The sequence below is a fragment of the Grus americana genome, chromosome 8 (genome assembly GCF_028858705.1).
Source record: "Grus americana isolate bGruAme1 chromosome 8, bGruAme1.mat, whole genome shotgun sequence".
Classification (NCBI taxonomy): Eukaryota; Metazoa; Chordata; class Aves; order Gruiformes; family Gruidae; genus Grus; species Grus americana.
In genome coordinates, this window is record NC_072859.1 from 28,890,032 (window position 1) to 28,904,551 (window position 14,520).

General features: G+C 39.2%; 1 protein-coding gene across 2 annotated transcripts in view; it reads right to left on the reverse strand.

Annotated features, from left to right (window-relative positions):
• The window catches only part of TTC39A (tetratricopeptide repeat domain 39A), a 48,612-nt gene that overhangs the window by 9,188 nt on the left and 24,904 nt on the right, over positions 1 to 14,520 (reverse strand). For both annotated transcript variants that reach the window (XM_054834091.1, XM_054834090.1), the window contains 8 exons: positions 13,717 to 13,816; positions 12,767 to 12,832; positions 6,360 to 6,468; positions 5,664 to 5,731; positions 5,483 to 5,542; positions 4,575 to 4,736; positions 2,844 to 2,935; positions 1,764 to 1,884 (listed from right to left, as the gene is read on the reverse strand). In XM_054834091.1, coding sequence (XP_054690066.1) covers positions 1,764 to 1,884; positions 2,844 to 2,935; positions 4,575 to 4,736; positions 5,483 to 5,542; positions 5,664 to 5,731; positions 6,360 to 6,468; positions 12,767 to 12,832; positions 13,717 to 13,816 — 778 coding nt within the window. The remainder of the gene's footprint in view (positions 1 to 1,763; positions 1,885 to 2,843; positions 2,936 to 4,574; positions 4,737 to 5,482; positions 5,543 to 5,663; positions 5,732 to 6,359; positions 6,469 to 12,766; positions 12,833 to 13,716; positions 13,817 to 14,520) is intronic.

Sequence of the window (14,520 nt, forward strand, 5' to 3'; positions counted from 1 at the left end):
TCAACTGTTCTTAAAGTAAATGTTATTAAAAACTATTAGTTTCATTCCTATTTGTTACTGTGGTTCTCTCTTAGAGTATATCACCAGACCAAATGTGTCCATTGCCACTAGCAATCACAAAGTTAAAGATGGAAATATTACATAAAACTTATGAATGGTCCTCATGACAAGTTATGTATTCTATTTATTTATATGACTTATTCTGTATTTGATAATTTAAAGCTTTTCCATAAAATTTCTGTATAGAATAACTGAGTTCTGGAACTATAGTACAAAAAGCTGTCAGGCTAGACTAGATGAAACAGTACGTTAAGCCCAATCACCATTGCTTTCACTATCTGATCTCTATTGATTGGAAAATCTGTGCTGAACTTACTGTATCTAGTGCAGATTTGTTAACATGTTTTTGACACAGAATTACTCAAACAGTATTTATTCTAGGCTAAATCTCTGAGTTAAGACTTGCTTGAAGACTCATTCCTCTCTGCAAGTACCTTCACAGTGAAAAGAAAAATCCTAGAGATGAGATTCTGCATCCAATTCCACATCCTCAGAGTGCTTTTAACTGTTCAGCTGCGGCATCTGCTGCCTCAGAAATGCAACTGCAGCAGAAACAAAGGATGCAGAAACAAAAGATGCAGTGCCCGGCCACTCCAAGGAGAGTGAGCCCTTAGTACAGAAACCTGTTCTGCCAAAATCCCGTTAGAATAGCCCGGCCAAACCCCAGGTGGGCACGCTTCTTACTCTCTACGGTCTCTGAAACATGAAAGGCAAATCAAAGTAACCTAATTATTTCTCTCATTTCAGTCTCATGACTTAGTGGAAAGTGGCCCCTAGTGAATACCCACGCTATGCTGAAACAACTATATTTCTCCAAGAAGCACTGTGTCACATACCCAGCTGGTGGGCTGAGAAATGACTACTCACTGGTGTCTCCCAGAGGCTCTCTTTGTTCAGGCATTTTTTTAAAGAATATTTACTAATTATCCATCTGTTTCTCAAATACGACAGCTCAAAGCACTGCAAATGTTAGTACCACTGCACTTGGCAAACCTGTGGAGTCAAAATCCTTTTATGTTCTTTTACATGTTCTTTGCAGACAGATTTTTTAAGTACACCTTGAGCGAGGCAATGGGTGCCTTATACAGCTGTTCTCATCTGGCCACAGGGAACTGACCAGCCTTACATGCAACAAAAAAAATTAAAATAATTATAATAAAAAAAATCAACAGTATGCAATGGTTTTCTGGAGTGGCTAAAGGATTTGGTCGTTTCATCCCGGCACCCATGAATTGTTCTGGAGAGCACCAAATTGCAAACATCCAGGGGCACATTAAACAGATGCTTACATGCAGTTACCCATCCTTGCACCGCTTCCTCCCCCCCCCCCCCAACTTGTATCTTAAAGTCTCCTTTTAGTAGTCTCAGTAATGACACATGACAGAAGAGACCTAGGGCAAAGTTCCTCAAAAGGGAATCAAAAGAAAGCTGTTAGGAGCATGCTAGTCTATAGCTGGAATAATGAGTTACACATGCAACACATTTACGTGTCACAAACAACTGGCTTGGTTCCCTGTGGCTGGTGCATGCCCCAGTTTTACAGCATTCCTCGCATTCATTTGGCTTTGCTTTGGGAACATTCCAGTCTCCTGCAGAGGTTTTACCTTAGAAACATGGAAAGATACTACTCTAATTATCTCTGTTTTATTTCCATAAGTTAAAAAAATGGTAATAAGGTGGGGGGAGGGGTATTTCTAACTTACCAAAGGTGGAACAGGCAAAGGAATGGGGTTTGAAGAAAGATATCGTCGAGCTTTCCGAATTGCAAACTTTTCTGTAGGCAGCGATTTCCCTGCAATTTTCAGTTTCAAACTGGGAACAATCCTGAAAGTTTAAAGGAAAACATAAGGAATTTTTTCCTCTGTGAACCTCTGGGAAAAAACCATTCACACTTAAAAAAAAAATCAAACCAAAGTGAAGTTAAAAAAGCTGTTACACACTGAGCTATTGCTGCCTCTGGGGAAGCTGAGCAATACATGTTCACAAAAGCTGTCTTTATGCAAGGCACGTCTATCTCCAGGCTTCCTCTCTAATCAAGCAGGAAGAAGGACTCTTCCCCACCCAAAGAATAAATTATATGATGCACATCACTTATAAAGGGCCCATCTCTCTTCAGAGACTAAGAGGTAAGCTAGCTTTTGTCAGTGTTCCTCCCATTCTCCCAAAACTATTCACTTCCTAATGGATCTCAAATTCAGTGAAATATGCTTATAACGATTATATAAGATCTGGAAAGCCTGAAATAAAAAAGTGGTATTTAGATTTTATAGAAAAATTGTAAAAACCAAATGAATCAATTTTCTTTGCCCCAGCAAGGTTTAGGCATTTTTGAGGTTAAACTTTACAATCAGGTTAACTCATTGTGTTAATAATGCACATATTCTCTTGCATATTTAACTATTTCATATTCCCCTCAGACTCAAAACCCAAGAATCAAGTTGTACTGATGTCTCCACTAAGGAGGCACACAACTTGTAGCATAATCCATTGAACCGTTCACATCTCACATACCATTTTGATTAAAGGAAACTGAATGTGAATATTACATGCAGCAGCCACTGTATGGCTGACAGACCTAATCTCCTATCCCTAAAGTATCTCCAGGCCAGCAGAAATCTGCTGTCTGAACTCATGGTCCACTTTTAGACTAAGGGAATATTTCATTCTGCAACTTCTTACCAATCCAATGCTATTTGCACAATGAACAATTTTGCCTCTCTTCCCCCAACACTGTGACATGAAAAGATAGGAAACTGTTGTAACTGGGAGTTAGCAAATTTTACCTAAATAATTCAACTTCGCTGTCTCCAAAAGGACTGCAGTCATCTGGTCCAAACATACTGAGATAAGCAGCTTTCATGTAAATATAAGTAGCCTGCAAATGCAATCAAGAATATCTATACAGAAAAATGAATTTACAGCATCACCATTACGGATATAAAGCACAAAACAGCAACAAAGAGGAAGAAGCTGCTGCTTTTGCTCACAGACAGACATAATTTTACAAAATTTTAAGCAGGAGATAAGTACTTTAGAAAGTGGAGTACAGAATTTTTTCAATCGCGTATGTCTTTGTTTACTTTGTATCAGCTTATAGTTTATGTCCAAACTCCAAGACCAAATGTCATGTTTGTGTGAAGTGAATTTTTATTACTCTCAGGAATACACGCTAGAAAACTTATGAAAAGGTCATACTCTGAGAAAAAAATACTACTATATAGTCTATGTGTCCAGTCACAACTGGGTAGCACATGTCAAATATTAGGTTCCAGAAAACAGGTTTTGAAGGGTTTCATGATTTCAGATTATGAAAAGTACTGATTTTGTAGGGATTCCTGAGAAATTATACATTCAGCAACCAAGGAAAGCAAAGCAGGAGAGGACGTTACAACTCTTGCAACAGTAGAGAATAATGGTGAGTTCTTGAGTACTCTTTAAGGAGTCTACAGTAACCACGTTTCAGGAGTTTTCTGGAATATTTTAAGCTGTGATTATTTACTTACACTGGAATCCAACAGTGCATATACGTGACCATCTTTCATTTAGCTCATGTAGTTACTAGTTTGTTACTATCATGTTGCACTGTAGATTACATGCTAATAGGAAGCATCTTCTCTGCTTCTCTAAGGCCCTGGCAATATAGTATAAAAGTCTACACACAGTTTAAAAGGATACACATTAATATTAATCCCACAGCATTTCAGGATATTTAAGCTTTTAGCCAGGTGGTGCTCTCCTGGCTGTGGGAGTTCTGTGGGAGCTATTCAGAGTAACGTGCCTGGTTGAATGTGTTGCAGGAATCCCTGAGGACACAGGGGGTCCGTACTACAGTTTTCACCCGAGTGGGAGCACTGAGAGAGTTGCTCTCACCTGGCTGCTTGGATCTAATGTCAGTTTTGGTGCCACTTGGCCAATACATACAATGTGTAGTAGAAAAAAACAGATACACCCTCCCCGCACATAGTCTGGTCACATTAAGAGGAAACCTCCCATCAACCACACACCCACCCTGGCCAAATTTAATCCCTTCTGTCACATCTCCCCAGGGCTCAGGGGAAGATGAAGGGAGGAAAGCTACCAGGGCTCTGGGTGGAAGAGCTTCTCCCTTTCAGATGCACAGGACGAGGCGCCTCGTATAATTATATTTATTATCCTGGAGGCACCATCATGGCTAGCCTCACTCATCACCAAAAGAGCTTATATCCATAATGTAATGAAAGAAATGGCAACTTGCGCCACTAATTGCAATGTGTTGATGACATAACCAGTCAATACACAGCAGAACATCTTTTAACAAGCTGTTCTTCATCTACAAGTCAGGCCCAAAAGATTCCTGTTTGCCCACAATCTGTTCAGATTTGAATGTTTGCAATTCACATTGTTCTATAAGAGCCACAGCAGATCAGGTTTTGTTTTACAATCTTCAGCTTCAAAGCTACAAAAAGTCAACTCAATCTGATTGAAAGTTAATCCATACTACAGGGCCTTCCACCCTCCTCTTCTGATTAACTTACCTTTGACCAAGTGTTTTCCTTGCTTAATAGGTCTGCATAGAAGAAAGCCATCTTCCACTGGCGCTTGTAGGTGAAGCACCACATGAGCTCCCAGTAACACATGTGATGAAACTGCTTCCAGTACTGCTGAGCCTCGCAACATTCTTCGTACCTATTAACTGCCTGAACACAGAGATTTCCAACACTGTCTTAATCATGTGTAAATAAACACACATACACTAGTGCTGTAATAGACACTGGGGCTCCACAATGTGCCGGCATGGCTCCTGCAACTTCCAAATTGTTAACAGCCTAGTATTCCCCAAAATCCCATCTGTTGGCTTTACACGAGAGATCCTTGGCTCCACAGTCATCCTGGTGTTAGCAAGTTTACCCCTGCCACAGAGCTCCCCACTCGTGGAAGTTATATTAAGTCCTAAGCATAGGCAAAATGAACATTTGTGTCTAGGGAAATTAGGAAACTAAAGTCAAAGCACAGATGCTCAGCTGACATTTACTGTTGCAGCTCCAAAGATTTCAAGGGAGCTACCACACTGCACACCGGCTGATACTCTCTCAGAGTATTTAGGGTGTGCCGTCTTCACCTCCCTAATTCTTTCAAGTCTTGTATGACTCTCCACTCAGACTGAAGGCAAAACTCGCTTCAGGATAGGAAAGACAATGAGAAAACTATGTCATTAATACTTCCGGACCAGATTATCACCAGAAATTGAGAAGGGTAGCAAAACAAGTTGGTCAGACAAGCTAGTCAAAATAGTTTTCAAAATTCCTATTTGTAATTCATAAACTATAAGTTACATATAGGCCAAAGCCACAGGAAGCATTAGCTAAGAAGAAAACATTGCTCCTGGAGGAGTTTTTCTAAAGCTTTCGAGACTTACTTTCCCAAGAGCAAAAGGATTACTTACCGCATCAATATTACCCTTCAGTGTTTCTATCCTGCCTGCAAAAAACAGGAATATGGCTCCCTGTAATAAATAATAATAAAAATACAAGTATTCTATAACAGTTTTCAAGCTGACCATACAGTCTAGATTTGGCAAGAAAACATTAAACAACCATACCAAACTAAATTATGGTTCATTTTACCTTTGGATAGCGAGCCAAGTAAGGCTTAAGTAGTCTTTCTGCCTCCTCAACATTTCCTTTCCCTGTCCCTAAAATGCATAAAAATGCAAGTGATAAAAATAGTAAGAAAATAAAAAGAACAACAAAAAAAAAAGCACAGGAATGCAAAGTATTGATTAGCCATCCTCATCTGGCCAACGTGTAAGTTCCTCTGATAAGTGAGGTGTAAATACAGGTTGGTGTCGCACTAAGCCAGCAAGCAGGAAAACCTGAACAACATCGTGCTTACTGACTTGAAAACTCACTTATGTGCAGCCCAACCCATTTTGTAGAACACTTCAGCAGGAGATAACAGGGAAGCATATCTCAGCAGGAAGCTATCATCTCCCAAAAAAGTCAGGGATGACTTATAAACATGAACAAAGTATTCAGGAAGTCATCACTTACAGCAATTATTTTAACCTCCCAAATTTAGTTCTCACAACTTCCTTTGCTATCCCCATCGTCTCCCTTCCAGGTGTTAAACAAACCTCCGTCTTGAAGAGTAAGACACTCTCTTCAGTTATGATCACTACTGTAAAATCACCCACAAATGAGTTATATTTTATCTGATCATTAACCAACAATTCACCAACAAATAGGTGATGGAATCATCTTTTTCCCCTCTGTGTCCCACAAGAACTAATCAAATCCAAGAGTTATTATAAACAATCTTACCTAACACAAAGGTCATGAAAGTATGATAGCAAAGCAACAGCATGGTACACAGCACCGACCTAAAGCTGTATGATGATGCTCCTTCTTGAAGCTGCAGCAGACCATGCTCCTGTGCAAACAGAGGTGAGGAGCACAAAGTATTGGAAAAGAATCAAAGCTGTGTTATGCTAGTTTGTTAACTTCTGCAGCGTCATCTACAGATTGCTCACTCACCAAATTCCCAAAATGCACTGACATACATCGCTTACATAGCAATCAAAGCTAAAAACACACATATGACATTATCTAACAGTTTTTCATGGACTTACTGCTTAGCCTGGAAAACACCCGATGACAGAGCAGCAACTTAGGATTTATTACATGGTTAACATAAGAGAATGTTAGACAACTTATCGCCATCATCCAAGTGCTGCTAAACAGCATTCCAGAAACAAAAAATACAGTTTTGAAATGCAAGGCAAGTAACACACATTGCCATTGTGCAGTGTATCCATGTTTGTTGTTATTCACTGCATAAGCAAGTTAAAGATATTAAGAGAAAAAAATAATCTTCAACTAGAAAGGCAAAAGGGTGGTTTTTTGTTAGGAACAAAAAGAGCTTTGCAATGATGTTGGCCCACTACCATCACTGGAAAAATATGATGAAGAGAAGATTATTGCTGTTCCCTTTGGGAAGAACTATAGCAATCAAGTATGATGCTGCGTTCATATTCAATGAGAGCATGATGGATAACCAGCTTTAAGGATTCAGGCTCCTGAGGCAACAGCATTTAGCAGCCCATTCTAGGACTGGCTCCATGACATCAACAGCAAGAATATGCAAACATATTAAATATGAGATCTGCCTGCTAGTAAATATGCACAGTAAGACGTCCACTGTGTGCCGGGGAAAATTCTGTTTAAAAGTTACACTATGACTGCGATGGAAAGTTACAGGAATGTGATGTATGTGACTATAAGGACATCCTTTCAAACCAGCTACACTATAAATAGGGACCCCGAGGGATGGCTATCGGAGCCACTGCGGGAGGTATCAGGGACAGCACTCGGAGCATGATGTCAAGACAGATTTTCATCTTTTGTGTGTCCATGCTGACAGAAGGGTGCCACGCTACCTCACCTTTACCACTTACTGTGTAAACCGTGATGCCTGTAATCACATTCTAATTTTTATCATACATGTATTTTTTCACTTAAGTAGTGTGGTTAATTGTTTTTACAAATTCAGTTACTTTGTGGGGTTTAAAAAAAAATAAAATCTGAATTTATTACACTAATTACCCTTACAGGGAAAGGTACCATTAACACACGTATTTGCAGGTCAATTAGTATAACATCCAACCTGGACAAAATAATGAATATATTGACTTGCATGTCCCTTCAGAAGAAATCAAAGGATAGTAAAATCATTACTGAAAATCAATGACTTAATGAAAATCAAGCATTTGGCAAACTAAAGCCAACTTCATTTTCTGCTGAGAGCAAAAGTTTGACTGATACAGATAAGTAACAAAATATGATATATTCAGCTTCTTTAATCTGCCGAGATGAAAACCACAAATATTCGGATTTAAAAATGTAGCACTGCAAGGTAGAAGTAAGACAAAACATCCTGTGGAATAAATTTTGGCAGAAAAAAATTCCAAAGTACATTTTTTTTCAATTGAAAAATCTTCAGGCTGGATATTTCACTGAGCCTTTACTGATATCAGTACTAGTTCTTACAGTGTTTGATATCTTCCATATAATATAACTATAAAATGGCTGCTGATCACATTGGTGAATAGCACTAAGAATGATACTAAACCAAATTATAGTAGTCATATAGAATAATTTAATAATTTGTCAAGTTGATCTCACTAATGTACTTCAGTACTTTAATACAGCCAAACGCAAAGTCATCATCTGTACGGACAAGGAATGCAATCCACACCCACCCTACGTGGGACTGCATCGTGGAAAGCAGTAACTGTGAAGTAACTGGGTTGAGCACATTGCCACTGCATCAGAAGAGGGCTGCAAATCTGACATACTTGAGCCTAAATTCTTAAACTGAGTAGTTACACAGGTATGGGAAGCTCACCGAGCAAGTTAGTTCAGTCTGTGGTATGTCCATAATCTTATTTTGTCCAGTACAGGTATTAAAGAATGCTTATTTTTCGCTCTGCCACTTGAACATCCCAAACTTCCTCTATTAAAGTAACAATATAATCAGCAGACACAGTGAAAAAAAGAAATCTAGAAGTCGTTATTATTAGTATTACAACACTTGCTTATAGAAAAGACTGCAACAAAGCTGCTTCTCCTCAAAAAAATGCTTGCTTCTGTTCTGATGAGATCCTCAGGAAAGTGGGATGATGAAGGGTGTTGCTGGGAAACATGGTTTAGATACCACATTGAGTCAGCCGGCCTCCCTAGGCTCCCTCTGTGGCTGGCAGAGACAGAGGTGCTCCTCCAAGGAACAATTCAGCACAGAAGCTTAGGTCAGACATCATGAATCACCTTTTCAAGCACCCACCCTTTCTCCACAGGGAGCCTTCAGAGATTAGTCAGCAAACCTAATCAGCTAAGTGAGGTGCCATGAGTTGGGCAACACTATTACACCCGTGTAATCCTCACTGAGCATCTCAGTACTAAATCACAAGCAGCTAGTACTTGAGCCTAGGAAGTAACTCTGTAAACAAACTACACTCATTGCTACCGGTCACTAAGTGAGCAAATTATATTTAATTGTTAGGACACACCTTCTAGCCATAAATAACCCATAAATACCTTCCACACCTATGCCACTGGTGATATGAGCAATCCCAGAACACCAGGAATGAACTTCCAAAAAAGTCTATTACAGGACATATTGCTTCAATATAAAACAGATGTCAAAGTAACAAGTGCTTGTAATTTCTCCAAAAAATTTAAATGACATTAACACATTTAGGTTTTGTTTTCACACAGACTGTAAGTTACTCTGAAGGGCATAAGGTATAATGCAGAGCAGGGGAAAAATGACACTTCTTAGAGACAAACGTGATCCAATATGATAACTCTCACCTTTCTGTGCAAGTTGATCATAACATCCCACAATCTCTTAATTCCCAAGAGTGTCACTACATTATATTACATCAGTAGCTCACTGATTCAATCCTTGTTCCAAGCCATCCAATGCTCTGTCATTCAGGGCTCCTCACATGAGCAGTGGGGATTCCCACAGTGAATGCAGGATGAACAAGGACAACGCTCAAAACCATTATCAGATAACGTTGAGACTGGTTCATATTTATTTCAGCTGTCATTGACTAAAATCCATCTACTTTCCCGCAGCAAAAGCTCTTGAATGATACTTTTAAATAATTCTCTTTTAATTAGGGATCTAGACAACGAAAGCAAAGGAAAGTCATTGCTCATGTCCCATGACCTGATCACATTACTGCAGGCTTAGGAAGGAGGATGGATAATGCTAATAGATTTTTATGAAGAATAGACTAAACTGGTAGATGGGGCATTTGAACGTATCCCATGAAATAATTTTAGATTTAACCTTCATTTAAAATTTGCAGAAGAGACCAAAATGCAAATCAAAAAGATACTTAGAGGGAAACTGGAATTCAATTTATTATAAATTGAGACATCAAAAATATTCTTCAGCTCAGCTGCTTTGGGAAAAACGTCCTCCCACATCAAAAAGTATAATCTGAAAGAAATTGGTTGTATCTGAAAGTTTTCCTGCCTTCCCCTGAAATCATGCTGTCATCTGACCCTCTGACAAATTGCACTTAACATATGGTGGGCTCATGTCAAACTTTTCTGCAGTTTAGCAGCACAGTATTTGTAATCATCTACAAAATAAGAACAAAAGTAAATATTAGCCTGAGACCTGGCAGAGGGGTCAGTAAGAAGGGTTCAATGCTTCTATGGGAGACAGTGCAAGGACTCTTCTGACGTCATACCGCAAGTTAGTTATCATTATACACAAAAAGTCCCGATGGGACACACACTCCACCTACTGCCCAGGGAGTGAGGAAGGCATGCCTCCCCAGCACAGCGTACCGGACGATGTGTAATACTTACCTCTGCCCACAGAAAATTTTCCATGAAATTGGGCAAAACTGCATTGAACCTCAATGCCCCAATGCAGAGCCTACGCCATTAAACACGAGGAAGCCCGTATTTTGACTAATGATACAGGGGAAAGGAGCTTGAACAGTGAGAATGACACAAATGGCACGCTTTGGAGTGGAAAGGAACAAACGTGGCCTCAGGCTACTTTTACACTTTCTTGATCTTATCCTACCTACTATTTTGAGACTCCAGACTGCTGTTAAGTTGATCACGTTGTTCACAGTGCCCACAAATGGCTTAGGAAGTAATCAAGCTTTGGGCATGTCCTCATTTACTATCAGACATGTCATGTCTGAGAGACAAGAAGAGTCCCTAGGGGCAAATCTGCTGGCTTCAAGGCAGATGAGTGTTGTGGAAGATATCGCAATGCAATTTTATATCCATTTTAATAAACACGTGACCCACACCAAAAGCAAGCTGTCCTCCAGTGCACTGCAGCTCTCAGGTAAACTGTAAACAGCTTGAGGCACCAACCATGGTGCTATTGTCTTTTTGCACACTCACCATGAGCATTTAATGGAAAAGACCGCAAGATCAAATTGTATTCTAAATTTCTTTCTTCTGGATGGGGTGCAGCACATGACACACAAACTTTCCCTCTCCTCCTCTATCACTGTTTCTTTCATCTTCAAGACTCTTGTGTGTACTGCAGGGGACAGCTTCTTCTTGCAAGTTTTGGAAAACCACCACTGGAAACGATTGCAAATGCAACTGCAATTTTGCTTTTGGCTTTAGGTATCTGACTCACAAATGTTAAAAGCAGAAAGACTTTTTTAGGATGTTAAAATAAATGACCATCAACGAACTTTGATCAACATGTTTAAAATACTCTTTTTTTTATGGTGTGCAGACAGCAGGTTTCTGTTTGAATTTATGGTAATCTAGGTCATGCTTCAGTGAGTTATTAAAAAACTGGAATAGGCACTGACTCATCACCACAAATATCAGCCCACTCATAGCCATACAAGAAATCCCAAGGCCAAAAGAAAACAACAGAAATTCAATTAGAGAGACAATTTTCATCTGCAGTAGTAAGATGAGCATTCAGCAAAGTATTCTCAGAACTCTACTGGTATGCAAATTGCCCTTACACTTCTAGGAGAATATTTTGCTTTAGATGCTCTTTCTTTTCATAACTAACAGGGAGAACTATTCGATTTTTGCCTCTACTGCTTGTGAAACAGCTCCTGATCAGCTCCTGGAAACTTCCAAGTTCTAATCCATGCTCTGCCAAAAGCTCCTTTTTTTTAAACAAGACATTTTATTTTCAGATCTAAGACCCTTCCTGTAAACTAATAAAATGGTGATGACACTCATCCAGCTGTCACATAAGGTTGCAGCTCTGATTAAGGAAACTTTTTTCTCCTTGAAGCTTGTTTTGTAAATAGAAAGCATTAGTTTTAACTTGTTTATACAGCTTTTGTTGTGTTTGCAGGACATCAAACATTTACCTTATCCAGCATTTATGAAATAAATGTGATTAGTGGTTTAGGTTGGAACCCAACTTTGAGTGAATCTCACGTCCTACCAGTAGAATGAGGTATGAGGTATCGAGGCCAAGATATTCCCATCAATTTAATATCCTATTTTGAAACAACAAATCCACAAAAAGCTAACACAGCACTTTTTGTGCATCTGCCCTGCAGAAAAACTCAGGTTCACGTGAGTTTACTGGTGCTTCATTACTAAACCTCTGTCCTTAAACTGCATGCAAAACCAACATAGTTTGGACTGGTTACTCTCTAGGCAAAAAAGCACTTACTCTTTTAGACATAGAGAATTTACGTGCTACACTCAAGTTATGAGTTGCTATTAAAGACACAGAGAAAAAAATCAGAAATAAAATTGAATTTTTTTTTCCCAACTGGATGTCATGCAGGAACCTGTCAGGGACATTCAGATACCATGACAGTAACTATCAAGTAAGGTAATATATTAAAAGCTACAAATACACTTTTGACTATGGATTTCTGAGCACAAGCGTATATCAACAGACCAGTAACTAAAAACCTAAATATATCAACATCATTGTATTAGCCATTATCTTTATCATATTTCACAACTGTATCATCACTGAACAATGGTATAACAATCTTTGAAGTGTAATAGTTCAGAGAAAAATACAAAGGAAAACCAAGCTGCATGAAAGCATCAGTGCCGACTGCGCACGTGATACCCATCAGAGTGTTTCAGAGGGTTACAGCTAACGTGAGGAAGAAGAGAAAATCCTGTCTCCATTTTTTAATTTAAGAGTGAAGGAAATGTACCAATAATACTTAGTTCACATTTACCTTATTTCCAGAAAATCCAACAAACTCCAGTAATCTCAGAATCCGGGCAGGAAACATAGACAATGTCTATAGAAAGAAATGCAGCAGTTATACAGTAATAGACTTTCTGCCTCTAAGCTACCAGCTGCCTCGTACAACTTTTCCAAACACAAGAAATAATCACTAAAATTACTAAAAACATGTTTATATGTCTCAAGATTTCCTGGGTAAATATATACAGCTGCTATATTTTAGAAATATCTGTTTAATATAGGGACCCCGTGTCTCCAGGATTCCCTGCACAGAAATACATTTGCATAGCACATGCTTCGTAACTCTAGTACTTCTTGGATGTTTCAGAAATACTGGGTACCACACAGTACATATTTGTTCTTTGTGCAGTAAATCTAACATTTGGGCATGTGCCAGACTCACACAAAGTAATGCAGGCAAGGGGAAGAGGCCATCACCTGAACAGCCACGTCACCACGCATCATCTCTGGGTCTGCTGCTTCTGTGCAAGGCTTCTCCCGGTCCCCATCCCAGTGGGTCCCTCCTCATGAGACTCTAACGCCTTGTCCTCCAAATGCCTCCCAAGCATCGGTCACTTGGCTAACGAACACCCTTACTGGAAGCTGGGCACAGGCACTCAGCTATATTCTCAAAGAACGTGCCCTTAGCCCACGTCAGATGAGATAATTTCTCAGTTAATAATTTCCCCAGGAGGATGAGCAAGTGGGTCTGCACACACTGAGCAGCGTTGCCCATGTTGCAGGTAGCAGTCTCTTTAGTTCTAAAGTGTATTACTGTCCAATGTTCTTAGACCACAGACGGGGATCCCGCAAGCATCAGCACACATACCTAATTTTAATGATTAGTAACACTGATGTCAGTGGAAGTTCTAAGGTATTTAAGAACATTTGCAGAAGGTTGTAGGACTTCGGCTCAAGAGAAGAACTGTTGGTACATACCAGATTAAATGCTCCAACTCCAAGTTTTACACCTCCCTCAAAATGAAGATGGTTCTCTCCTTTGACATAATGTGGAGACTGTATGAGACTGTCCAGCTCCCTGAAAACGCACAAGATTCTGTTACATTGTCAGCAAACAAAATGATTAATTACAATTCAGTAAGAAAGTAACCTTGAACTACATAGTAGTTCAAAAAGGTCAATTTGTCATCTCACCCTGGTGAACGAAACCTACAACATTTTGTTGGATTTGTCAACAAATCATTTCTGTCACATTATTATCAATTCAAAAATATGGAGTCCTGGAGATGAAGTCCTGTCAATTAGACAGTCAATTTGCAACCACGTTTCTGCCTGAAAATGTTTCAAGAATGGCTGTTCGGAGCAACACCAACTTTACTACTGCAAAAAGAGATGATGGGGCAGTGCGGGAGAGTTAAATTTAAATTAGTGAGTTCGATTTGAGTTTCACCAATTCCTGGATTAGGTATTCCCTTTCTGTGCATGTTCATTCAGAAGAACATTTTGTCGTATATAGGAAAAGACAATTGTAAGAAATGTATTTAAATGGGCAGGTATATCAGAAATTACTTTTCACTTATTTTTCTAACTTTCATAGATCTCAATTTTGTAGTGTCGCTTTACTTCCCTGTGTAATCCAGCTGAATTTGAACCTGTTTTGTCTCCAAGCTTTCTACAGCTATGAGTTTTTCGTACTACTGTTTTAGTTTATTAATTACTAGGAGAAGAAAAAGACTGGTTTAATGGCAGCCACATATTTGTGTTCAGGCTATCACGTTTTTA